Here is a 27,479-nt window from a genome sequence, read left to right as displayed (position 1 = left end):
CCGGCCTCTTCCGTTGAATCAATACTTAATCCCCGCTCTGGTTTGTTGTGTTCATTTCTTCCCACCAAGAAACAAGGATTCGAGAACTGACCAAATGATGACCTGCCATTATCAAATCTATTGTTCCTGAATATTAAGGGATGGATGAAACACATTCCGGTACACACACTCCTCTTGGGAGAATGGGAAAACCAAGAAGCGCCAGCAATGGGCCGATATGCGTAAAAGGGCCTTCCGAGGCAACCTTGAATGCCAGCCTTCCGCCTCTCTTCCTCGGCTCCTATCTCTTTGCGCGCAGGGCTTCCTTCACACACAGACGTCTCTCTCTGTCTCTCTCGTCGAAAGCACGAGAGCCGGCCTGGGCGCGCGCGCGCTCCGCAAAGGAGCCGCGGCCGCCGCATCTCCTCCGCGAGCACATGGCCCGCCTGGAAAGGCGGAATGTGCCGCAACGTCCCGCTGGAAGAACTATCTACGAGGGTGGGGTGCGGCTGAGGGATCCGGCGGCGGGGAAGTCGCGGCGGCGGGGCGGGAAGGCGCTTCGCTTTGTTCTCGAACAAAAGCCTCCGGGCTGGGTGGCGCGCTACCAGGGGTGGGGGGCGCCTCCGGGCGGCGGCGGCGGAGAGCCTTCTCTCCGGAGGGAGAGAAGGCACGCGCTTCGCGCAGACGGAAGAGAGGGAGGGGGAGAAGATGCCCGCCGCGCTCTAGCGTGCTGCTGCTGCTGCTGCTGCAAACTGCGCTGCGCCAAGGGAGGGGCGGCTCTTTTCGCCCTGCCTTTCCGCGCCCGCCCCCTCCCCACCTCCGAGTCTTTAAACGCCCCTGCATAGGAAGAGCCGCGCACATGTCCGTTCTCCCTCGCGCAGAAATATATATTTAAATAGCTATATACATACACACACAAGCGCGCGCGCGCGCGTCCCACCGACCGACCGACAGCCTGCCGGCTCAGCCAGTCGCTGATTCCTCTCGCCGACCTCCGCCACATTGCAGGGGCTGCCGCTTGTCGAGTCGCTGAAGCAGGCGGGGCACCCCGGGCACGGAAGAAGGTAAGGCGAGGCGGGGGTGCAGCCAGGGCCCCCGGCCCTGGGTGAGAGGGGCAAAGGGGGATGGGGTGGGGTGGGGGCAGAAATGGCTGGGCTGGAGGAGGCGAGCCTCGTGGTCGCCAAGAAAAAGGCTGAGCCGCGCGCGCATAGCGCCACAGACAGGTTTCTTTGATGGGAAGGAGGAGGGATCTTTGCCATCCGTGGACTCTGGATCGAGCGAGTGGGGAATAATAATCTTCACCCCCCCCCCAAAAAAATCTCGTTGGTTTCTGAAGAATAGGCATGGTGTATATTGAGCTAGAGAGACCCATGGTTTGACTCGGTCGATGGCATCTTCCTCAATGGGTAGTGGCCGGTGCCACGCGCCATCATATGCAGAAGAAGCCCCCGTGTGTCTGCAAGGCAGGGCTAAGTAAGGCAACAGGGATCGCGGGATGAATCCCTAACCAGGCAATAGTCTGGATCCATGGTGGGCACTGCCTGTCGCCCTCGCTTGTTCCAGCACCGTCTCGTACAAGGGATTCTAGGCAAGAGATCCCCACCCCCTGTCTCGATCCCTAGTGGCATAGAAAGGTGCAATGATGGCCTCGGCGAAGACACGCTATGGGGAAGTAGACGCGCAGGCTACATAGATGGACCCTGGGACCACAAGCAGCAGACGGAAAGATGAGCAGCGCATCCTGGGCTCCGGATACCCAGCATGAACTGAGCATCCTTCTTGGGCGAGGCGCGGCGAGGCAGCAGGGCTGGAGGCTGGCCAGAGAGGAAAAGAAGAGCCGTGTAGGTTAGTAGGATTTTGAGGTAGCGCTGCTGTCTGTGTTGTGTCCCTGCTCTCCACCCCCCCCCCCCCAAGTATATCCATCTGGCCAATGCAAATCGAATTCGTTCCGATCTGGCGATCCTACTATAAGAAAGCAGCAGCATCTCCATACCCTCTCTCACCCTCTTGGCAGACTTGCCAAGCGTGGCCCGAAATCCTCGTGCTCGTTTATTTTCCTTTCGTGGGAGGAGGTGATGTGTGTGTTTGGATCGCCCGGAGAAGGAATCCGGCATTTTACGCAATGACGCGTGGCGGGCATTTTACTTCCTTTCACTGCCATCAGGTGGGAAAGCGTGCCATTTCAACCCCCCCTCCCCCACGGGCTGAACTTAATGTGTGCTGAACTTGGGTCCCCCACCCCCAATCCACACCGCTTGTGGATCTGTGATGGTTAAGGAGAGGTGCACCCCCCGCGCTTCGCTCGCTCGGAGGAACAGGGGCTCGTACTCAGAACTATTTGGGTGTCTCCGGAGCTTATTACGAGGAAACGGGCGTAAATTGGGCAGGCGATCCTTGTCGATCCTAGAGGTTGAGGCACGCCACTCCAAGGACGCCTGCATCGCTTCCCAGAGCTTTCATTTAATAGCAGGTGGAAAGTGGAAGAGAGACGATAACTAGGCACAAAGGGATGGGGTTTGCTTTGTTTTTTCTGGAATCGGGAAAAGGAAGAGGAACAAAGACCAACCCTTTCCGAGGTGTCTAAAGGGGAAGAGCTCCAGTTGGTGATGCTCTGCTCTCCGTGACATGTTACCGGTTGCAATTCGCTACAAGGACACGCTCTGCTTTCCTAGTGCGTCCCTAATCCCAGCCTGCTTGGAGTAATTGTGGGCGGGCTCAAGCCTGGCACGGGGTGACGTCACCATGTTTGGGTGGGTATGTTAATGAGGAGCCCTGCTCGCTGTCTACAGAGATTGCTTTTTCCTTTTTTGCGGTATTGTGAACCTCACCCCTTTTATGGTTCCCAAATATTGTAAAGGGAATTGTTTTTTCTTTCTTTCTGAAATTATCATCTTGCTATAGACCCCGTTTCTTTACAGTGATGCCTGTTGCCTACATAGGGGTATTCCAAAACAGGCTCGTGTTGCTATTGTTTGGCATGACTTGTAAGCCTTTAGAACGACCCAGTACGGTATGTATTTGCTATGAGCTGTGCTAGTTAAGACAGTGCCTGTCTTATTAAATGATATATTTATTATCGAAGGAACTTTACAATACAATACAATACAAAAACACACACATATGCATTATCTTATCTTAGAATGCAATTATATAAATCAATTTAAAATATACACAATATATATTCTCTCTCTCTCTTGGATACATATTTGCCACCAATAAGATGAGAAAGACTTGACTTGAATCCTTATTGCGCAGTCCTGTGAATGTTAGAAGTTCCATTGTGCTCAATGAACCACACTTCCTAGTCTCATTAAGGTCATCTGGGCTTACTTCTGAGTAGAGATGTGCAGGACAGTGTTGTTAGTTGTTTCTCCATTCACACAAGGAAAGGGGCAGTTTCTGCTCAGTTCTCCTTCCACTTGCAGCAGCTGCTGCACAATATCATACACCATTCCGAAGGGCTCCCCAGTCTGCAGGAGTAGATTTTCAGGGGATACAGGTTGCTTCAGGGAGGATGTGGGCAATGAGAGAGCCTCATCCTGTGGTTGTGTGTACCACTGTGCCATTCACAGAAGGGAGGCTACAATTGAAGCTGTTATAAATAGACCCACCTCTCACTAATAAGCTGAGAAGGTGTAAAATGGTTCAGTTTATTAAAAAGTTTTTATTTTCCTGGGCAACATTAATGTTTTGTTTTTAAGTTATTGCATTCAATGGCAGTCAGTGAGGGACAAATGAGCCATTTTAGATAGTATTTAGCATCGATAAATACTAATCATAGTGGGTATATTTAGATGGGGTTATAAGATGTATATGTTGAAGAAAATTGACTTGAAAATAAGAAGGTACTTGCTATGTCCATCTGAAGACATGGCAGTTAAAATTTGCCTCTCCTGTGATGTGTTTAAAGTAGAAAATTGATGACATAAGTCTAAGATATTTCATCAGATCTTATGCTATGCTGTGACAATGCACTAAGATTTGTTGGGGATTTCCCTTACTCTGTAATGGAAGGAAATTGAAAGGGAAAGATTTTACTTCCTATGAAAAAGCAGATTATTCTGCAAACACAGCATGAAATTGCATCAGCAGTTTGCTTTCATCAGCTTATATACTTGCTTTTGCAGATGCTGTTTACTAGAATTATAGCATCAATATTCTTGGGATCAGCATGAATATATGGTTACTAATTGTTAAGCGTGATCCTGCCAAAATCTGACACTTTGCTCTTCCCTTGAAATTACAGGTAATTCACATAATAGTTGTTAGGCACTATTATTATCTGGAATACCGGGAAGCGTTGTGTGGGGTTTTTTTTTATAAAAAAAATACACACCCACATTCCTTTGAGCCTGAACAGTTGCAAATCCAGGAAGCAATTTCAACTGTTTTTAACCTAGGAAACAAAACTGCAAAACTGTGAGCTACTGTATGCATGAGCTAGTGAGCAACTGATGCAACAGTCTCCTCTCCACCCCAAAATTATTTGTCTTCTTTTGAAATACAGAATCTAAACTGTTCCTTTCCCCCAAGCTTTCAAAAGTTAGAAACAATGAATATGGCCTGGTATAAGTAGTGATTCGAGTTGGACCCTTCTACAATGCTAGTTTTATTGTTATGTTAGTTTTATTAAAATACAGTGGCTCAGTAATTCCCTCTCCCCCTGCAAAAAGGAAGAGAAGAACAGAAGCTAACAGGCTCTAGGGGAGACTTGACCCTTGTGATAGGCGTGTTCTCCATCCTATTGGATCACTGAACCACTGCTTCTCTGGCAGAAGCCAAGTCACCTAAGCTGATTCTTTTCTAACTCCATCATCCAATTGATATGATGGAGTATCTCAAATTACTTTCATGCGCTTCCAGGCACCTTTCTCAGCTGGCTTCTAGAACAGGGGCAGGGAAGCATTTTTAGTCTGTGTTACCTATTGGGCAACCTTCAGAGCACGGGTGGGGCAAACCATGACAGTGGGAGGCTCCAGATGCAGAAAATGGGTGGTTAAATGTGGGCAGGACCGGAAGCAAAAAGTGGGTGGAGCAACAGATATAACTCTTAACTATGTGTTGACAGCTACATCCCAGCCATGCAGAAGTCATACATTTCTACACACAAACCATCTCTCCACCCATCCAAGCAAGAAGCATTATCCTAGTTCAAGGATGCATCCCAGCCAGGCCAAAGCTGTTGAGTGTTGACCAGTGCCTTTAAGGGGCATGGCTTGGGAAGAATTTGGAGGGCCAGATAGAGAGGCATTTGACCTCTGAGCCTGGTATTCCCTTCCTCTTCTCTGGAGTGTAGGCATGAATATCAGTGTTTTTTAAAGAACAAAAAAATGGGCACTTTTAATCAGGCAAATACGTTTTTTTATCCTGTAAAAATACATATTTCACAATAAAGCAATGCTGTGCTAATAGTTGGATTCTAATTGTAATGGGAACTGTGTTTTGTCCACATTTTGATTAGGTCTTCATTGCTTTGTTGGAGGTATACTTCCCACCCCAATTTTGTAATTCCTGAATGTTTTCCCCTGAAACAGCAGGGGGAGAGGCACAACATGTTTCTTAATTTAATATATTTCGCAGCAGTGTCTCTATGCTTCAATTTTAGAATTTGGCATTGTGTGCACCACTCACACGAGCTGCTTTGCTGCAGACTTAATATCTTGACTCAGATTTAAAGCTGGCCTCTTACTCTACCCTATGCCTTCCCACCTCTCACATGCAGCAAAAGCGGGCATAGAGTGGCTTCCTTGCACTCTGATTGGCTCTGAATACAAGTTCTTCTGTATTGGCCTTTGAGTTGCCAGTGTATTCCAGGATATGGGCAAGACCAACTTGTGGAGGGGGGAGATTATAGACCACTCCATAATCTGTAGACTAGGAGGAAAGGGGTATTAGTAAAGGGTACAATATATTAGCATCTCTATAGTAGATGAAAACATTCAGACTCCCTCTTTTCCACTTGACATCCAAGATAATGTCTATAAATAATGTACAGCCATACCTTGGTTTTCAAATGCCTTGTGAGTTGAACGTTTTGGCTCCCAAATGCCACAAACCCGGAAGTGATTGTTCCAGTTTGCGAACTATTTTTGGAAACAGAATGTCTGACGGTGCTTCCATGGCTTCTGGTTGGCTGCAGGAGCTTCCACTTTGGTTTTCAAACATTTTGTAAGTCGAATGGACTTCTGGAATGGATTCCATTCGACTTCCAAAGTACGACTGTATCGCAGAGGAAATCTTCAGCAAGACACCCTTTAGCACCAGGGTACAAAAGCCTGATTGCCTGAGGGAATTGGGGAGCCATTTAGCTGCTGGCATCCCAGAGTCTTTTCTGTCCACTTCCTATTCTAAGATAATTATTCAAGTAGGCAGTTAGCATCGCATCTAAAGGTAAAGGGACCCCTGACCATTAGGTCCAGTCGTGACCGACTCTGGGGTTGCACGCTCATCTCGCATTATTGGCCGAGGGAGCCGGCGTATAGCCAGAGCAGCACATGGAAACGCCGTTTACCTTCCCGCTGTAGCGGTTCCTATTTATCTACTTGCATTTTGACGTGCTTTCAAACTGCTAGGTTGGCAGGAGCTGGGACCAAGCAACGGGAGCTCACCCCGTCACAGGGATTTGAACCGCCGACCTTCTGATCAGCAAGCCCTAGGCTCAGTGGTTTAACCCACAGTGCCACCTGGGTCCCTAGCATCGCATCTAGTTCCCATCATATCTAGCGTTCAAGAATCAAGACAGGGCAAAGGAGCAAAGCTCAGAACTAGGAAAGATGTGATGGAAACTAGAACAGCAGCTTAATTTCTATCCATCTCCCCAGTTATCATGGCCCTTGGAGGAGACAGAGTTAGAGTTCCCTAAGAAAAGGCACTGGATGGGACCCAAATGACGGGCAGGGGACCCATGTTCTCAAGGGCCCTTTGCTGCTGGGGAATTCAGGATGATGGGTGTGGATGATGGGATGGAATTTCCTTATTATTTTATATGTGCTTTTTTACATACCTTCACAGAATTGGCTGCATTTGCTTTACTATGCATGGATTGTGGGTATGGAGACACTTTCTTCTTGGCTGCTGTGCTTCTGTCATGCTTTTGAAAGGAGGAGGGGTCAGTTTAGACTGGGCTGAGGCAATATCTCCTAACGGTGCTGGTAGAAGTTTTGTGGAGCTGCTGTTGGCTGTGGTATCCATGTTCTTCATTGTCCCTCAGGAAAAAAAACTACTTCAGAAGTCTCCATAGAACCTCAAGCTGCATTCAAAGCTAAATGACAGAACCACAACCCGTGATGCTGAAATCGACATATGTGTGCCTTTTTGCATGCAAAAGTTGTGGGCATCTGTCAGAACTGTTACATTCACCCAGCTCCATGCCAGAGGCAGTTTTGAAACTAGAATTACTACGCTTACTGGAATTATTAACTATGCGATAGCTACCTACGTACTCACAGAAGTGTTCACAAAGCATGTAAGAAGAAAACAAAACAGCATGAGACTACTTTTCTCCCTCACTGTTCAAGAAAAGGTTTCTTTCTTAGTTTCTACTAGAACTGAAACTGACATAGATTAGAAGATGTGTATGGGATTAGTCACTAGGGGAGCTCACAACATTTTGGGGGCCCTGTGGTACATTTGCAAACCAGCAAATCTTTCATGTGCATCATGCGCACACCACACCACACCACACCACACACATGCACGTGCAGATACTGCCACACTCACTCTCCCCAAACAACATAAATTAAGCTTGAAATCAAGCTTTTTCAAAGCATAATGGGGCTGAACTTTCTGGAAGCTGCTGCTGCAGCAGTTAACCTTCTCTCCCCAGCTGTAATCTTCAGGAAGTTTACCCCACACTGCAACAAATAGGCTCACTAGAAAGCTTTCTGTTGGGATGAATAGAAGGTTTTTCCAAGTCTCATTAAAGCAGGGGAGGGGTGATTTGGTCACAGCTGGGGACATAAGGGCTCCCTGTCCCCTCCCATGCCACAATTGGGTCTGAAGGCCTCTTTCAATCCCCATTTCAGCAGGTGGTGGGCTGGGAGCAGGATCCTGCAGGCACGAGGGCAGGCTGATTGAAAGCTGATGCAAGAGAGTCATCAAGTTCCTTCACAGTTGTGAGGCAGCTATGGCGGGTGCTCTTTGGAGAGGAATCGGTAGCATGAGCAATGGGGATTATTCTTAACCAAGGTTGTCTCCCTTCTCCTTGCGTTAGACAAAATAACAACAACAACAACAACCCCCCCATTTGTTCTGGACCTAAAGAATCATGCCCATGCTCCTGAGAGAAACGTGGGAAGCACCAGATCCTGCAATTTCATCCTCACAGTTATAGTGAATGAGTGCTGATGACAGAAGGAACTCTGCTCTTCCAAACTGGAATGATGGGCATGGAATTTGTATGCCTGCTGTCTCATTCCCAAGGAAAACACTTGCAAGTGGAGATCCTGCAGTCTCCTAAGAAACCAGCTGGACTTGCCTCTTGTCTTGACAATTTCATGGGTTTATGCTCTCGTCTGAGTGTCCTAACCTGGTTCTGACAAGGGCCCATGACCTATGATGGTGGTTTCAGCACCACAGAGAGCTCTGAGTGAGCAACTTGCTCTGGCTATGGCTGGAGATAGAGTGAGGTCTTGAGCCTCTGTTTCCCAGTTTATTGACCAAAGGTTTGCTGTCCTTGCAGAAATACTGGAGACTCTTAAGGGGTCAAATGTTTGGACCAGAGATGTGTGCTGCTTTCGTGTTCCGTGGCCTGCTACCTGCACCACTACCTGCACAACCGTCAAGTGCAGGCTAAGAGAAGGATGTTTGGTGACTTTGATTCAGTGGGCTGTGGTTCAGTAGGCTGAGGTTCAATGTCAGGAGCTTGGGCTAGCTCTTCAGCCGGTGGCCCTGCAGTCTTAGACTTGGTTGGCTCTTTCTCCTCTGATTCTGAGGACAGAACCATGATACCTTAAGGGTTTGACAGGGTGGATGGAGACCATTGTTGCTCAAGCTGCAAATGCAGTGCCTGGTATTCAAACCCTTCCAAACCCCTGGTTGCTTTTGAGAGGTCTGAGACTGGGGCCAGGGTCTGGCTGAGTAGGATCCCTCACATAAGCCTCCAGTGATGCAATTCTGTTATATATGGAAACATCAAAATTCTGTGTGGAGCAGAAATGAACAGCTGCAGTTTAGACAAACAATTAGTGCGTGCACAAACTATGGTTTTCGTTTTCTGATTAAAAGTTTTGATACTTTGATTTGTTTCTGCCATAAAAGTATTGGCATAAAATTACTATTAGTAGGAGCAGGTTTTCCCTTTCTTTTCTTTTAAAGGCAAATGCACTGGCAGTTATGCAGCTCCCTGGAGGTCTTTCATGTGACTAAACTATTTCTGGTTATTAATGTAGAGTGTTTTGACTTTGCCTACTGCATTTTCCATTTTAATCTCTTTTAAAGTATGAGAACATAAACTGTTCTTTTAAAAAGTTGATTCTGTACTTTTTAAAAAAACCCCACAAACTTGAGTATTAATGTGTTTGAAAGTTACTAGGAAATTGGCTACATGTGAAACTATTAAGATGACTGTCAAATGAAGCACATCAGCCTTCCATTGATGATAGCAGGCTATTTTTTTAAAAAAAGGGGATTGTCTATTTAATTTATGTTGATCTTTCCTCCCACCTAAAAAATCGGTTATACTTTATTAAATTTTTCATATGATCTTTGTAAGGTCTTGACAAACTTGTAAGGTGATTGGGGGCAAGAAGAAACCCTTCTGAATTATCATGGCAGTAAAGTAGGAAACTTGATTCAAAACCATTTCACATTCATCAACACTTCTTAATATCTGGTTCAGATACTAACTTTTAAAATGGTCTAATAACACATGAAACAATAAATGGCTCAGACATGGTTTTATGAAGATGAATGTCATGATGTGTCCAGGTTCTGGATAGAAATGTTTTCAGAAAATTTCCATTTCTTAAAAATGCATTGCTTCATTAAAAATATATATATTTACAAATGAGTAAAACAAATGGGGTTTTCAAATCATCCCATTCACATTCACATGAGGCAGGTAATTTAAACAAGCAGGTCAATTAAATTAAAACAAAATAACATATTCAAACATGCTAAACCATATTTAAATTAATTTAGGACATTTCCAAAGTTTTCCAGAAAACTCATGTTGAAAGGGTTGATGGTTTCAGTTTAATTGTATTTATGATAACAGTTTTGATACACTAATATAAAGAGGTTAATTTTGCTTCAAAGTAGAAGCATGTCAAAGTGAAGTTATATAAGAAATACACTTTTATCTGGATCATTTGCCATCTTTCATTAGTGAAAGTTCACATCACATGCAGCTTGAGACTGCATCTGTTTCTAGCAGGTTGGGGGACAATATGTTTTGGAGTGTAGCCTTGGAGACAGTATGATACGACTATATCAGGTTTCCATAGCAGATTTTAGATAGTAGTGTAAGTGGAAATTTTAATACAATGAAGAAAAGGTCTACAACATTCTGTGCTTCAAAAAAAGAGTATTCTAGAGTAGTCGCACTCCAGAACTGCATTAGAATTTGTTTGAGGTATCTGCATACAGACATAATTCAGAAGACAAACTGAAAGTTTGGAGCTGACATAAGTGGACTTATTATTCCCTAACAGTGTGAACTTATCCAGAAGAAATTGTCATTGTCTCTGTAATAAAGGGACCCATGACCACTAGGTCCAGTCACTAATGTCTCTGGGGTTGCGGCACTCATCTCGCTTTACTGGCCGAGGGAGCCGGCATACATCTTCCGGGTCATGATTAAGCCACTTCTGGTGAACCAGAGCAGTGCACGGAAACGCCGTTTACCTTCCTGCTGTGGCGGTACCTATTTACCGTATCTACTTGCACTTTGATGTGCAAACTGCTAGGTTGGCAGGAGCAGGGACTGAACAACGGGAGCTCACCCCATCGTGGGGATTCAAACTGCTGACCTTCTGATCAGCAAGCCCTAGGCCACCCACGTCTCGGTAATAATTTCTCCTAAATCCCGTAGCACTGGTAGAACACGATTCTACATTGGTGGAAATACTGACAGCCAGTGAAGTGAAGTGGCTAAAGTGCTGGGCAAGGACCCGGGATACTAAGATTCAAACCTTCACTCAACCCCCAAGCTCATTGGGTGACCCTGGGCCAGTCGTTAGTAGGAGGCTATCTCCTGTGTAGCCTCTATGCTGGAGGAACAACATTGGTATGGAGGGGGGTGGGGAGGACTTGGTAGATTCCTGTATTTCTGCAGGGCGTAATTTCAACTGCCAATGATGGCTAAAAATTAAGTGTGCATGCACACGAAAGCTCATACCAAAATAAAAACTTAGTTGGTCTTTAAGGTGCTACTGAAGGAATTTTTTTATTTTGCTCTCTATGGAGTTAAAGGAGAGCCCAAGATGACAGTCACAACAGAAGATAAGATTCTGACTAACACACATGGAGAAGATGTGAACTGAACTTGGGACCTGTTGCAATCAAAGCAGGTGCTTTACTAGTGATCTACAGCTCCTCCCCTAAATTATTAGCAAACCAATTGACATTAAATACTTTATTTTAAAATGGTACTTTCTGTGCTTATATTTATTTTCATGATTATTTTACACTTGTGTTGTTATTTAATTTGTATCCTCCATGCGGTATGTGTGTGTTTACAATGCTGTGTCATTGGAGAAGGTAGTGTTTGGTTTTCACTTTCTTTTTCTTTTTTCTTTTGAAAAGATGGGCAAATTGACCGAGGAAACTATTTTTACCGTTCCTATAGCAAGGCATGCTAATTCTGTTTTGGCAGCAGAGAGCAAATCACCGGTGTGCTCCAAGTGTGGGCAATTGGGATTAGCATGCCTTTGACTTGCCTGGGAGAGAGGAAAAAAGTTGACCCCCTGTATAGCTATTAATATTTTTTTAAATAGGCTACTTCTGTTTCCTTCCCATATATTAAATTGCAAAATATCTGTGCTCTTCTAATATTTCATCAGGCACATCTCCCATCTCAGAACAGACATTTAAAAAAGAAAAGGTATGCATATTCAGCTTTTTTGGGGGGGCGGGAGGAAGGGAAAAGAGATTGTTAGCCGCTTTGAGATGCCTTAGGGAAAGTACCCCCAAACTTCGGCCCTCCAGATGTTTTGGACTACAATTCCCATCATCCCTGACCACTGGTTCTGTTAGCTAGGGATCATGGGAGTTGTAGGCCAAAACATCTGGAGGGCCGCAGTTTGGGGATGCCTGCCTTAGGGTATATCAAATCCAAAGCAGGATATCAAATCCAAAACTCTTCTTCTTCTCTTCTGTTGGCAAAGCTGCTCTATAGAAGTTGGCTGGTAAATAGCTCTACTTTCTATTATTTTTCCATTATTAGGCTTTAATGCCAGCTTTTAGTAGGTTCATCCAAGTTATCTAGAGGCCACATTGATCTAAATGTACCAGGATCTAGCATTTATCAGTGTTTATGAAATGAGATACTGTTTTCATCCTTGTTTTTGATGATCTCCCGTGTTATGAAAATGCTTGATTGGTTTGGTACATTTGGTACATTTCCCATTTATATTAATCAGGCAGGTTTTATTCATTCTCCTTTGGCTGATGTAATTCAGACTAAAAATCCTTTATCTACTTACTATAGAGGTTTTTTTTTACTAGAAATAGTCAAATAATGGAATCAGGATTTTCATTTTATAGGGGCAGGTGCTTCTGAAACTTACTGGACTTTTCAGTTATTATTAAGGTCTGGAAGCTAGAAGATAAATGGAATAACCTTGGAACAGCTTAATTTGCATTTTTCTTGTCCTTATAGTAGAAATGATGAAGAAGCCTGAAAACATTCAGCTCTTCAGAAATCCAAAGAGCTAAAATTTCAAAGCCAAGATTGGGTGAATCTTAGAGTTCAAAACACTTGCAAAACCATACCTGTAGATCACTTCATATGAAATAACTTCCATAGTTTCAGGACTGTAGCTTGAAGGGCATGACACCTGCTTAGTAAAACTGCAAAGTTGCCCTGGGAAATTTGACTACCCTTATCCATTATCTTGTTCTTAATGCAAGGCAGACCTGCATTAAGAATTTAAATGAGGCATAGTGACATTTCAAGAATCTCAGGACCAATGCACACGATCAAACTGATAATAGAATTGTAGAACTGTAGAGTTGGCAGGGACCATGTGGGTTATCTCATCCAACTCCCTGCATTGCAGGAATCTTTTGCCCAAGATGGGGCTTGAACCCATGACCCTGAGATTAAGTCTCATGCTCTACTGACTGAGCTGTTATAATGTTGTCAGCATGTAAGTGGGATTTGGCTAAGCGGATTCAGGTACTGGTAGCTTTCTTCCTCAGTCCCTTTGCAAGCTGACCCACATTCTCTACAATACACTTTGTACACTACTTCAAATCCACCCAAAGTGGGTTAAACTATGCCATTATTCATTTGGACTGTATTGATTTCTTTGTAGCACATGTTGAAGCAGTTATGCGAGTATACCTCTTCTTGCCAAACACAGACCTCTGAATCTACTCAGGCCCCTGATGGAGGAAGGGGGCGTGCAGGGGTGTGGTTTGCCCAAGGTGTTACCCCTAAGGGGGGTGACATCGCCGCCGCCGCCCCCCCCGGGATGCTTGTCACAGGCGGCACCCTCCAGAACGCTCGCCATGGGTGGCTTCCCCCTGGGAGGCTTGCTGTGGGCGGCACCTCCGGGACACTCGCTCTACCCCCATGGGCAGCTAGCCCCACCCCCAGGTGCACAGCATGTGTGCCACTCCAGGTGCCAGAGCAGCTAGCTCCACCTCTGACTCGGGCAGCATATAAACATTGGCAATTTGGTTTTTGCAAAGTACTATTTCTGAACAGTGAAAGATAATAATAAAAAACAAGTAAGATTTTAAAGCAGGCATCCCCAAACTGTGGCCCTCCAGATGTTTTGGCCTACAACTCCCATGATCTCTAGCTAACAGGACCAGTGGTCAGGGGTGATGGGAATTGTAGTCCAAAACATCTGGAGGGCCGAAGTTTGGGGATGCCTGCTTTAAAGCATACATCTACTCATAAAGGGTGATAAAGCTATAACCAGTCAATTCTACCATGGGTTTTGAATGCTTGTGGCAAAGATGCAGCTTCTCACTGGACATGACATATAATAAATATTTTGCTAAAGCACATTACATCTAGACCTCCTATCTAAAAATGTGGCATTCGCACAATTGACGTCAAATATCCGCACGTTTCCCATTTTGTCACAGAAATGTAAATCTTACATTGTCCTGTGATTAAAAATTATTCATGTACACGTTAATAATATTCACACATGAAAATACCAGGAGAGATACCAAATATGGTCTTACTTGTGACACATTTCAATTAACATTCATATAGGAATTACCATATGGCTTCCTAGAAGTTGAAAGCAATACATTTCAACTTTGAATGGCATTTCCACGGTTAAGAATGCTCCATTAAGATAAATTTATCCAAACGTGCAAGGCTCCAAACGTACCCCCCCCCCACACACATGCAAGAGCTCTTCTTGCACACATCTGTAGGACAATGATGTGATCACACAATCTAGTTGGGTCATTTATTTCTCAAATTTATCACATAATGTTTTACTTTTTAAAATATATTTTTATTATTTTTTGTGATGAGTAACAATAGAATATATATATATATATATATATATATATATATATATATATATATATGGAGAGAGAGAGAGAGAGAGTCAATGTTTTCAAGTCATAGAACCATTCAAACAAAATCAGTCATATTCAGAGTGAGACATTAGTGTTGTAGGAAATACGGAGTTGAGGGGAAGAAAGAGGGAAGGAACTGGGGAACAATGAGATTTTATTCTTTTACATGTTTTCTTTTGCAGTCTTGGGAGATTTTTTTATGGAATAATGCAGCCAAGAAATATTAGCAATGGATATTTTATCCATCATTTGGGTAAAGAAAAGAACTAAAAAGAGAACTACCATTTTTAACAGAATGAGATAAGTGCCCTTTTCTACTGTCATCTGATTAGTTGTTGTTGTTGTTTTTACAGGTATTTATGTTAACAACAAGCTATTACCAACATCTTGATTACATTGGACAAGGGACACTGTTGACACTTCCTTCACTCAACCAGTTCAAGCAAACATTCAGATATTTTTGACTTGGCAGAACAGAGATAATAACTGAGGCTGGATAGCCTGTCTGAAGAGAACGTGATCTGACATTTCCGCTTCTTTATTGCAAATGCCTAAGAACAGCAAAGTGGTTAAACGAGAAATAGATGATGATGTCATCGAGTCAGTCAAGGATCTCCTATCAAATGAAGACTCTGTGGAAGATGCTTTCAAGAAAAGTGAGCTGTCAGTTAATGACTCGGATGACAAAGATGTAGATGTGGAAGAGGGATCTGACGTGGAAGATGAGAGACCGGCTTGGAACAGCAAACTTCAGTATATTCTGGCACAAGTTGGATTTTCTGTAGGCTTGGGAAATGTGTGGCGATTTCCATATCTGTGCCAAAAAAATGGCGGAGGTAAGGCTCTATATTTACTCGTTGACTTTGGTTATGTAAAGATTGTGGCTGTTGGTCCCTGTAGTCTGTGAATCCCATTTCTACTCTTATAGTAATCTATGCTGTCTCCCAGACACAAACCAGATGCAACACCAGCAGAGCAATCCTTCTGGACATATATGGTGAGGGTAATGTTACTACCATCACTGTTGCCCTACAGGTTTGCTGTGGGCAGGGCAGGAGTGGGGGAGCTTATTCCTTTCCATTGGCTATAATTGGAGGGAATTACGTAACTATGCCAGCCCCAGATAGAGGGTTGGACTATTTCTGTGGACCAAGGGACAAGAGCGGTAAGACTCGTAATCTGGGGAACCAGGTTCACATCTCTGCTCCTCCACCTGCAGCTGCTGGGTGACCTTGGGCCAGTCACACTTCTTTGAAGTCTCTCAGCCCCACTCACCTCACCGAGTGTTTGTTGTGGGGGAGGAAGGGAAAGGACATTGTTAGCCGCTTTGAGACTCCTTCCGGTAATGATAAAGCGGGATATCAAATCCAAACTCTACTTCTTCTTCTTATCCATTTCTAGCAGTGTTCCACCCCACTGGCATACATACTTTTCTTGCTGGTGGGGAACCACTAATTTCACTTCCTATGGCTCCTCAGTGGGTTTTCTAGTGGAACTTGGATTGTATGCTAACCTCATATTTAAAGTTTTTTTTTAAAAAAATTGCACTCTAAATATTTGCATTTAGGGCACATTTTTTTAAAAATTGCAAATAGCAGCAATGGGGGGGGGTGATAAGTATCAGGATCACAGCAGGTAAGTATCATGAAAGTATCAGGATCTCTTTCTAGACACTGGTTACAATGAAAAAAATCTTTTCTGTTCTTGTTTAAACCATTCCTAAAAGTAATACATAATTCATTTGATAAGTTTTTTCTAGACCTTCACAGATCGAGATCGGCACTATTAACATGCTTTTTGGCTTCAATTAAGTAAATCAATCAATTCATCAGCTGAAGACAAAGGATTCATCACAGGATGAGCCTGACAAGTTTCTTGAATTAAGTGATTTTAGACTGGAGCACACAAATCTACCATTCTGGATCATGAATAGATTAAAAGGTGTCCCCGTTGCCATGTGGGATCTGGAGTAAAAGAGCTAAAAGCAACTGCTACAAATCCATAGCACAAGTAAAGGACAGAAATAAAATTACTTAATGAACAAATTCAACACTGATCAGAATTACATTTATTCAGAAACAAGCTGCATTGTAGGATTGCAGCCTTAATTTTAGTGCTGCTGCCATGGATATGCTACAACTGATGCTAAACCTGCACGCTGTCCACAACAGTTTGTGGTCACCAAAGAACAAATTGGGGTTGCCCCCAGCCCTGAATTAGCTCCCAGAGTTGTGGGGTGGGGAGAGAAAGTAAAACACACACATTAGGATATGTCAATAATTGATTCCCCCCCCCAAGTGCATTTCCAAAGCTTTACAATTTATTTGTCAGTTCTTTTCTTTGCCAATATATGAACTTCTGTTTGTCCTGCAAATTACTAGCAATTATTCTTCCTGTAGCTGCAAAAAAGGGCTTCTAAACTTCCTGTTGCTCTTCAGAGTTATTGGATTTCTCATAATTACTGGCTTGCCCTGACATTTCTTCAAATGGGGACATTTGCAGATCATGTTGCTTGGTTTGCAGTGTGAATATGTGAAAAATTGTGCCTGGATATCGGAGCAATGCATGCAGGCATGTAGAAAGAAAGTACCGTATTTTTCCATGTATAAGACTAGGTTTCCCCCCCTAAAAATAATGTCAAAAATTAGGGGGCATCTTATACACAGATACATCTTTCCCCCATTTTCTTAAATCTGAGTCCCCCAAAATAGGGGGCGTCTTATGCTTGGGGGCCTCTTATAGACGGAAAAATGTGGTACATTTATTTTTACATTACAAATACTGGAATATAGTAACTAAATATCTAATCCATGGGAAGTATTGTGTCAATTCCAACTTCAGAGTAGACCCATTGAAATTATTCAACATGACTAACTTAGGTCCATTAATTTTAGTGAGTAGGACTAGGATTGGGTACAACCAGTCATGTTATTATTAGAGAGTTGATCCTAGAACATTTTGATCATTCTCACTTCATGTTTGAAGCAGTCCATTTTCAGCAGAAGAAGAAAGGACAAACTCTCTTGAGTTTGGCCCTGCTTACCCCGGCAAACACTTCTGTTACTCTGGCACCTGCTGCAGTTCAGCAGCACAGGAACTGTAATGAAACAGTCACAGGAATTGCGAGCAAATGTGCCACAGGGTTACTTACTCACAAGAAGATCCAGGAAAGGTGATGCTGCTGCTTGAGTTAACAAACTGCAATGATCCCTCAATTGAAGACTGATATGGGAGTCTGAAAATCGAAAGCAAAAGCTTCGAATTAGCATCTTTTACCCCATGGTGGCAGACTACTACTATCAGCCTTCCACTGATGAAGCATCACAGCTTTTTATTTAATGCCACATGAAGGCCTTTACTGCCAAAGTGATTTCCCCTACATTATCTCAGCAAGCAGGTTGGCATCTTTATATGATGCAGTCGTCAAAGGGTGAGTGCATGCGCGTGCACAAGGTAGCCACTTGTCAAAACATCCACAGCTAAGCTTGTCTCCCCACAATATTATTTCCAGCAGTGATTGCTTTGCATGGTTAGCGGTGAACAGCTGATAAAACTACATAAAAATCAAGATCCATTGAAACAACAGCCATCAAGAGTTCCGTATGAAAAGCAGTGTCTAAAAAAATAACAGCTGAAATAGATAACTGTCGGCTACCTACCAAAGGAAGCAGTGATGGTGCTTGGTGCATTTCCATTTAGCAGGGCATCCTATAAAATCAACACCATGACAGAAATAGCTGTGTGCCCTGTATGTACACTCAAGATATTTGGGACCACCCTCCCCTAACTTAGTGCCCTGCAGGTGTTGGAATCCATCAGATGCAGCCAGGGATGATGGAAGTTGCAGACCAACAACCTCTGGAGGGCACCAGGGTTACAGACATTTGCATTAGGTGGCCAGGGATATGGAACAGGGCATTCAAAGAAGATACAGTATAGAACAGACATCCCCAGACTTCGGCCCTCCAGAGGTTGTTGGACTACAATTCCCATCATCCCTGACTACTGGTCATCTTAGCTAGGAATCATGGGAGTTGTAGGCCAAAACATCTGGAGGGCTGCAGTTTGGGGATGCCTGGTATAGAATGTTGGGGGAGCTGATTAAGTAATCACTTCTCTTTCAGATCCTGAATGCACATGGAAAATGTAGCACCATCAGGCTTTCTTTGGCTACATTTAGACGAAGGTCACATATATACATACAACAGAGTACTTTAAAATGTGTGAATTTGTGGCTTAATTTCCAAACATCTCCGAAACTGTGTGGTTGTTAATGGGAAGTAGATCTTGAGTCTTTGAGAGGAAATAAAATCTTGAAAGAGTATCATACAGATTGAAGTGAAAAGAGTTGCTTTTTATATGGTAAATTATGAGTAAGGTGGCATCTTCTTGTCCTGCAGACCCAGAGCAGTAGTTATTCCTGATCAGATTCCCTACAGCCAATATTATAGCCAGGCATGACTCCGGAGTGCTGATTGGTCACCTGGACAAGGATGCACCTGATCCGGAAAGGATACACAATGATCTGCTTTGAGGAACTCAAGATGAAGATTATATTGCAGGGCCCTTCTTTACAAGCCCTTTCCACCAGTAATTTGTCCACATACCTCACTCATTAATTATACTGTATGTACTTCTTTCTATGCCGAGTCCACCATGCTACTACGTTCTACATCAGGCTTCCCCAAACTTCGGCCCTCTAGATGTTTTGGACTACAATCCCCATCAGTTTGGGGATGCCTGTTCTACATATTTCCTCAATATCTCTGAGCTACACTGACTCCTAAAGTGATTTTGATTTTTGGGCCTTGATATTGGAGATAGCTTATTGCATCCACCTATTAGTTTGTACAGCCTTTGTTCCAGCCTTTGCAAGCCCCACCATAACAGATATTTATGCAAATTGTTCTGCACTCCTTTCTAAAATACATTTCTGTATTCTCAATGTTTCTCAACATCTTCTTGGTTTGCCAGGTGCCTATCTTGTGCCATATTTAATTTTGCTGCTGGTCATAGGGATACCGCTTTTCTTCTTGGAGCTTTCGGTGGGTCAGAGAATTCGGCGTGGAAGCATTGGTGTATGGAATTATATCAGCCCCAAGCTTGGTGGAATTGGTTTTGCAAGCTGTGTAGTAAGTACTGCTTGCCTAGTAAGTAATCTGACCTGTTTCCCAAGCCTTAGTGCATACCGTGAGTTTTCCAAATACCTTTTTATTTCAAAAAGGAGCTAATATGCTGAAGGATTAGCTTTGTGATTTGCAGAGTACCTAAGATTTATATATTAAAACTAAGGAAGGGATCTGTCTCAGTGCCCACATAACTATGAAACTAATTAGCTGGCATGCCACTTGTTTAGGCTACAGAAGCCTCCCTTCTTGTGCCCTTCAGATGTTTTAGGCTATAACTCTCGTAAATTCTTGGACATTGTGGTTGATGGGTCCAAAACAAATGGAACTGACAGGTTGGGGAAGGCTGGGTTAAGCAGGTAAGGTGCTAAAGAATATTATTTATCTATTTATATACCGCTTACATGCCCAAATGGCTTCTAAAGCGGTTTACAAGTATAACATCAATTATAAATTCCATACATAACTAAAATACACAGTAAAACAAGCCAGTTAAAAAGAATAACAATTAAAACAGTTAAAAGAACAATTAAAACAATTAGATCAGGAAGCTCAAGTTCAAGGGAAGGCTTGCCTAAACAGGTGTGTGTTCAGGAGCTGGTGGAAAGCCAATGCTGATGGCACCTCTCCGCAGGAAGGGAACATAACTTTAAAACAAAGGAAATGCACATAAAATGTTTGGAAATTGCAGGTGCTGTCTATCTTTTAAAGTGTATTACCTGGTCATGCAATCATATAGATTGAAAATCTCTTTTAGCTCCTTGGTTTGTGCTGAGGCAAAAAGCCAGTGGCAGAGTGGAGACAAAGGCAGAGTAACAACTGTAATGTTACTTTTGTACCATTGGCTAGTATGTATACATTTCCATGTACCCCTTCCTGTCCTTTATCTAGGCAAGCAATGATATTCAGCTAGGAAGGGGGCGAGGAACACTTAGGATTTGAAGCAGGGCCAGTGAAGTTTGTTGTTGGGGAGAGTTTGTTTTGTCATGAGGAGAGTTCCGACTGCCAGACAGAGCGTTTTGGAGGCCACATTTAGCTCCTGGGCCTGAGGCTTCCCACCCTTGTGGTACACTGTAAGCTCATGACTTAGGCCTGGCCCTGCCACAAAATGTGGTGAAGCAACTTGCTTCAGGCAGCACCATGGCAGGAGAGTGTGTCTAAATCAGGCATCCCCAAACCTAGCCCTCCATTTGTTTTGGGACTACAACTCCCATCATCCCTAGCTACCAGGACCAGTGGTCAGGGATGATGAGAACTGTAGTCCCAAAACAGCTGGAGGGCCGAGTTTGGGGATGCCTGGTCTAAATGATGCATCAAAACTTCAACATGTTCTTTCCAAAGCTGGTGTTTGTTTCTGCATGAGATAATAGAACTTGACCATTAGAGAGCCTTTTAAAAAATGTTATTTTCTATGTTCAATACTAGGAAAATTTTCAATACTAGGAAAATTGCTTCTGAAAATATTTTACTTTCCCCACAGGTATGCTTTTTTGTGGCCCTATACTACAATGTCATCATTGGATGGAGTTTGTTTTACTTTTCTCAGTCCTTTCAGCACCCGTTGCCATGGGACCAATGTCCTTTGGTGAAAAATTCTTCACATACCTGTAAGCATCCAGTGTATTAACCTTCCTTCCTTCCTTCCTTCCTTCCTTCCTTCCTTCCTTCCTTCCTTCCTTCCTTCCTTCCTTCCTTCCTTCCTTCCTTCCGACTTCCTTCCTGACTTCCTGACTTCCTAGCATTTAGATTAAGAATATTTGAGCACTGTAGCACTTATGTTTTGTATAACCATGAGCTGAACTGGAATGTTTCATATTGTTAAATTAAGTTATTGATCCTTCCCCAAAATAGTGCTTTTCCAGTATGATTCTTAGCAATAACACTTGATAGTTATCATAAACAATGTTCTAATTTAGAAAGGAAAAAAAATCCATAATATTTCCAGATTTTTTAAAAAATTGGTGGTCTAACTCTTTATTTTTGACATATAGACACTTTCATTGATTTCCTTGTGCATTTAGTTGCTCCTTGATTCAATTTCCCCTTATTGGGAGCTTTAAAAATCATAGTACCAGAAATGAAAGATTTCTACTTGTTTAGTTTGGCAGAGATACTTATCGTAGATTTTGTATGTCATTGTAATACAGTATTATACAGTACCTTTAAAAATGTTTTGTTTTGTTTTTTTAAAAAATGTTATTAGTATCTGGCATGTCAGAAAAGCAAAATCAAAGAATTATGATATGGTAGAGTTACAGGTAGGTAGCCGTGTTGGTCGGAGTCGAAGCAAAATAAAAAAATTCCTTCAGTAGCACCTTAAAGACCAACTAAGTTTATATTTTGGTATGAGCTTTCGTGTGCATGCACACTTCTTCAGATACACTAGAAACAGAAGTGTCAGACCCTATATATATACCGTGTTTCCCCCTTTTTAAGACGTAGTCATAAAGTAAGCCATGGCAGGATTTTTAAGCATTTGAGAAATATAAGACATACCCCGAAAATAAGACATACTTCCACACCGCGGAAACCAACCCCCACAGGCACCTCCACTCACAGAGTCACTCCTTGCAGCCGGCACTGCAGGAGCGCGCTCAGTTGTGAAGCCATGCTCCAGTCAGCTGTTCTGCAGCACTCCGATCCGACGCAGCGGAGGCGGCAAGCACGGGGAAGAAAATGGTGTTTAAAAACGCCATTTAAGAGGACCCTGTTTCTTGTCTCCCTGAGGGCAGCGGTCCCGGTGGCGGGCAGCCCCTCTGCCGCAGGAAGACACTGTAAAGTCTCCCTGGAAGAAGCAGTGAGCCCAGCTCCTTGATTCGGCGCCGCTGCGTCTCCAGCATTTTCTGCTGGTTCTCTATGTTCTTGAGCTCTCCACGGCCCGGTTGGGGCTCTCCGAGCCGGGCACCCCGGGGCCGCCCCCCCGCTCCCCCGTCCATAGAGAGTGAGAGGAAGTGGGGCGCGCGGGCACATGGCGCAGCGCAGCGCCCGGCGCCCCCAGCTCCTGATCACGGCAAAGGGCACCACCCCGCACCAGCTACGGACCTGCCCCGCAGCCCGCCGAGGACTGCCGGGCTACGGCAACCATCCTGCCTGCGGGAGCCTCGGGGAAAGAGCCTGCGGGAGCGTGAGGAAGAGCCGCTACTGCCGCTGCTGCAGAGGCACTGCGAGCGCGCCGCCCGGCGAGCCCAGGGCGAGCTCCAGCCCTGCGGGAGGGGCCAGGCACGGAGCAAAGGGGCGACACCGGAGGGTGGCCTCGATGAGTCCCGGCCTGGCGGGCCATCTCCCGGCAGACTCGAGCACAGCCCGCCGCTGAAGGAGGCGCCGAGCGAGAGTCCTCAAGGCTGAAGCACTAAGGAAGGGCTCGCGCTTCCCCTTCTCCCTCCCTACCACCGGCGCGCGCTCCCCTGGGGAGGGGGAAGGGGTCAGGGGTGCTCAGATCACGGATCTGGAGAGAAAGGGGCGTCAGGGGCGGGGAGGGGAAAGGTTGCATGGAGTTTGGTTGGGGCGCTCCCTTGGCCAACAAAGTTTCCCGAGGCCCAAGACACATCAGAGAAGATGTCTGCAGCTGCAAAGGCAACTGCAAAAACCCTCTCCTTAATTTTTGGCTTGGCTGCGAGGGAAAGCGTCGGCACTGATTTTGGGTGCCGTTAAAGGCGACATGTTGAGAGATGCGCGCTATGAGGGGCAGGAAGCAAAAACTCCTGTGAAGTTCCCCTGCACAAGCACCCTCAAAAGGAGCCACCAGTCGCTGCATCCTGGGAGAAGCGTGGTGTTGCTCCTTCCTCGCCATCTCCAGGGGTGAGGGAGAGGAAAGCCCCCTTTCCTTGACAGCCACTGGGGTCCGATATGGGGGAGTGTTTGCCCACAGACGGCAGCTTGTTTGCCATCTCTTGTCGGTGGCAGAAGGCTGGCTTTCTCCTTCCTCCCTCCCTCCCCACGCATGGGTGTGTGTGTGTACCGTAAAAACTGTATCGGTAATAATAATAAAAAGACATCCCACCAAAAGTAAGCCACCCTGTGTTTTTTTGAGAAAAAAATGTTATAAAACGGTGTCTTAAAAAAGGGGAAACACGGTACAGAGGGTGGTGGGGGTGGGTGGGAATGGGAGATGGGCTGATGGGAGTGGTAAACCTGTAGATGGGTGTTAATGGCTGCTGATGGCTGCAATTAGTCCTGGGCTGAGGTGCTAAAGAAAGCTTGATCATGCATAATGAGATAAGAATCCAATGTCTCTATTCATCCCAGGTGCTTCCATGGTTTTAAGCTTGGTAATGATTTCCAATTCAGCAACTTCCCTTTCCAGTCTGTTCCTGAAATTTCTCTGTAATAAAACAGCTGCTTTGAGATCTTGTATAGAATGTCCTGGGAGATTGAATTGGAAATCATTACCAAGCTTAAAACCATGGAAGCACCTGGGATGAATAGAGACATCGGATTCTTATCTCATTATGCATGATCAAGCTTTCTTTAGCACCTCAGCCCAGGACTAATTGCAGCCATCAGCAGCCATTAACATCCATCTACAGGTTTACCACTCCCATCAGCCCATCTCCCATTCCCACCCACCCCCACCACCCTCTGTATATATATAGGGTCTGACACTTCTGTTTCTAGTGTATCTGAAGAAGTGTGCATGCACACGAAAGCTCATACCAAAATATAAACTTAGTTGGTCTTTAAGGTGCTACTGAAGGAATTTTTTTATTTTGATATGGTAGAGTTTGTCTTAAAGATGACACTTTCTGAACATCCACAATGGTCCCTTTTGACTTGGCCTGATGCCAGAATTTTGACTGCCCATGTTTGGGAACCACCTTCAGATGCCACTTAAAACTTAATTCAGGGAATGTTACCACACATTTATGAATGTTGTAAGAACATGATAGTTTTGATCTGAGAAAAGTACTGTGGATCTTGAAGGTGACAGTCCCAGATCTTGCTCTGGCAGGTCACATCAACCAATTATGTTGACAGGAACCAAATGATATGGAAATATTTAATTTTTTCTTATTATTATACAGTTGTACTTTGGTTCTCGAACGGAATCTGTTCCAGAAGTCTGTTTGACTTCTGAAAATGTTCGAAAACCAAGGCGCGGCTTCTGATTGGCTGCAGGAACTTCCTGCACTCACTTGGAAGCCACAGAAGCCGCGTTGGACGTCCGGTTTCCAAAAAAACATTCACAAACTGGAACACTCAGTTCTGGGTTTGCGGCGCTCAGGAGCCAAAACATTCGAGTCACGAGGCATTCGAGAACCAAGGTACGACTGTACTTGTGATTATGCTTTTCATATTATATACATCATTAAAATTGTTTTAAATATGGAAAGATGCTATGGGTTTTGAATTGTGGCTAAAAGGGAGGATTCAACTAGTGAACCCCACTAGTGGAAGCCCTGTGCGAGGGCTTCTGCTTTTGCAATGGGGCTTCCTCCTGTCTCCTCCAAAACATGCCACTGCACCCCCCAAATTGGCTCGGGAGGCAGGAGAACCCCAGAACATAATGTGAGGGGGAAATCACTTGCCCTGACAGAACGATCACCATATCATCACATTGAATTCCACCCAATGAGTTTATTAAGTAAGTAAGTAAATATGGATCTGACTCAGAAATACATGTTTTGCAAAACATGATTTTAGCCCAGGAGTCACTTGGTAGCCCACCACTGATCAGGGGGTGACCCAACTGCCACATGTTGAGGTTACATAGGCCTGCATCATTGGTTTACAGAATGATGAGCTTGAGATACCTGTCAGTCTCAGCAACATTAACCCAGCATATAGGCTGGGATTTTGATCTCAGGCTTTCTGAGGACTGGTTTATTTTACCTATGTTACACCAAATGTAATGAGCTATAACATTCAAGGATCTCTTCTCGGCTCTTGGTCATCTGCTGCATCAACATTTATCGCTCACTCTAATGGTTTGTTTGTTTTTAAGGAGTAGAGATAGTCACATCTATTCAGAAAAGTCTCTACATACAGGTGAAACTCAGAAAATTAGAATATCGTCGAAAAGTGCATTTATTTCATTAACACAACTTTAAAGGTGAAACCAATATATGAGATAGATGCATGACATGCAGAGCAAGATATGTCAAGCCTTTATTTGTTGTAATTGTAATTATTTGTCGTAAGGCAGATCAATTATAAATGGAATGTAATTAATGAAATGTAATAGCGATGTTTATTTTTGTATTATTGTAACTATTTGTTTTATTACTGTGGAATTTCCAAAAGAAAGCATTTGTAAAAATAAAAATAAAAATAAGTTGCATTACTGAAATAAATGCACTTTTCGACGATATTCTAATTTTCCGAGTTTCACCTGTAAATCCACTATGAATGTAAGCCTATGCAGGAACATAACAGGAATTTCCAAGTTGCAGTCAAAGTCCTTAAAAGTTCAAAATTCTGAAAGCAGAAACAGATGAATTGATTAACTTTTTCTTTAAAGTTTCTCCAGAGGCAGGGTTAAAAGATACATTCTAAATTTACTTTGCTAATTTTAATAGTAGCATTTGCATTGTTTTTGCCCGAAACAGAAAGGTGCAAGTTCTGAAACGTTTTTGTATAATATGCTACACATTTCCTGTTGCTCTATCAACTTTTACACTAAACACATAAATAAGGGTAATTGAATGTCACACTAATTATTTCCTTATTATATTTATTCAATTTTCCTAAACATTAAGAAGAAGAAACCCCAAGAGAACATTTGAAATGCCTGTGAATAATCAGACTATATTATGTCTACTTTTATATCTATGGGAATTAGGCAATAACTCATGGCCATAATGAAATAATTCCATTCTGGCATATCATGAAGCATAATAGAATGCAATCTATCTCTAGGCCTTAATTACCTCCTGGTGACCACATGCCTTGATCTCCAAATAATAAGAGAAACAAATCTTAATTGCATTTCTAATAATATTTTTTCCTTTGCCTGAAGCAAGTATACCAGCAACCTTGAAAGCTACCTTGACAGTTTGTTGCACAAATTTTCCTTATGAGATACTTGATAGCTTTGTGTTACATCTCAGTACAGTACTCAAATGTTCCCTGTGCAAACAGAGTTTATGGTTACTGTAAAGTAACAGACTTTCCTTCTCTAAATAACTTGACATAAAGTACATAGTTTCAGGAAGAGGTTTTAAAAATTGGCTGCACTCTATCCTCTGCTTAATTCAGTGGCAAAGCTCACATTCATGTGATCATAGCAGGATCACAGCCTTTGGCTAAGTTCCTTATTCCAGAGGATCTCAACTGAGGTCTCGCTGAACGGGAATTCCCTGCAAGAACAGAATTCAAGAATATAGTACTAAAAGAATAAATACATTTTAAGAACCATTTACATTCATATAAACACTGTATCAAGATTCCAATGTACAGGATTCTCATATTCTTTACAAAAGTTGCATCGTGGAATTTTTAAGTCTGCAGTACTTATGCACAGTTGCTTGGGACACAGTCTCATTGAACCCAATCAAACTTATTCCTAAATAAACGTTTATAGGGTTGGACTTTGACAAAGTCTGATATAGTTCTTGTTCTAGTTCATGCATCATTTATAAAGCACTATATATAGGTATGACGCTACATTGCTGTTGCTAATAGTTGTAAGTGGTGGTGTAATTGAAAGGAAGTCCAATGGACTGT

At 43.6% G+C, this 27,479-nt stretch overlaps 1 protein-coding gene across 1 annotated transcript in view; it reads left to right on the top strand.

The window, feature by feature from the left end:
• Positions 1 to 661: 661 nt before the first annotated feature.
• The window catches only part of SLC6A15 (solute carrier family 6 member 15), a 42,892-nt gene continuing 16,074 nt past the window's right edge, over positions 662 to 27,479 (top strand). The window contains exons 1-4 of the mRNA XM_035128519.3: positions 662 to 1,043; positions 15,045 to 15,527; positions 19,666 to 19,823; positions 21,298 to 21,424. Coding sequence (XP_034984410.3) covers positions 15,239 to 15,527; positions 19,666 to 19,823; positions 21,298 to 21,424 — 574 coding nt within the window. The 5' untranslated portion in view covers positions 662 to 1,043; positions 15,045 to 15,238. The remainder of the gene's footprint in view (positions 1,044 to 15,044; positions 15,528 to 19,665; positions 19,824 to 21,297; positions 21,425 to 27,479) is intronic.

This window comes from Zootoca vivipara, chromosome 9 (assembly GCF_965207765.1).
Source record: "Zootoca vivipara chromosome 9, rZooViv2.hap1.1, whole genome shotgun sequence".
NCBI classification, from domain to species: Eukaryota; Metazoa; Chordata; class Lepidosauria; order Squamata; family Lacertidae; genus Zootoca; species Zootoca vivipara.
Note: the sequence above shows the minus strand (reverse complement) of the source record. Positions and strands in the feature narration are given on the sequence as shown.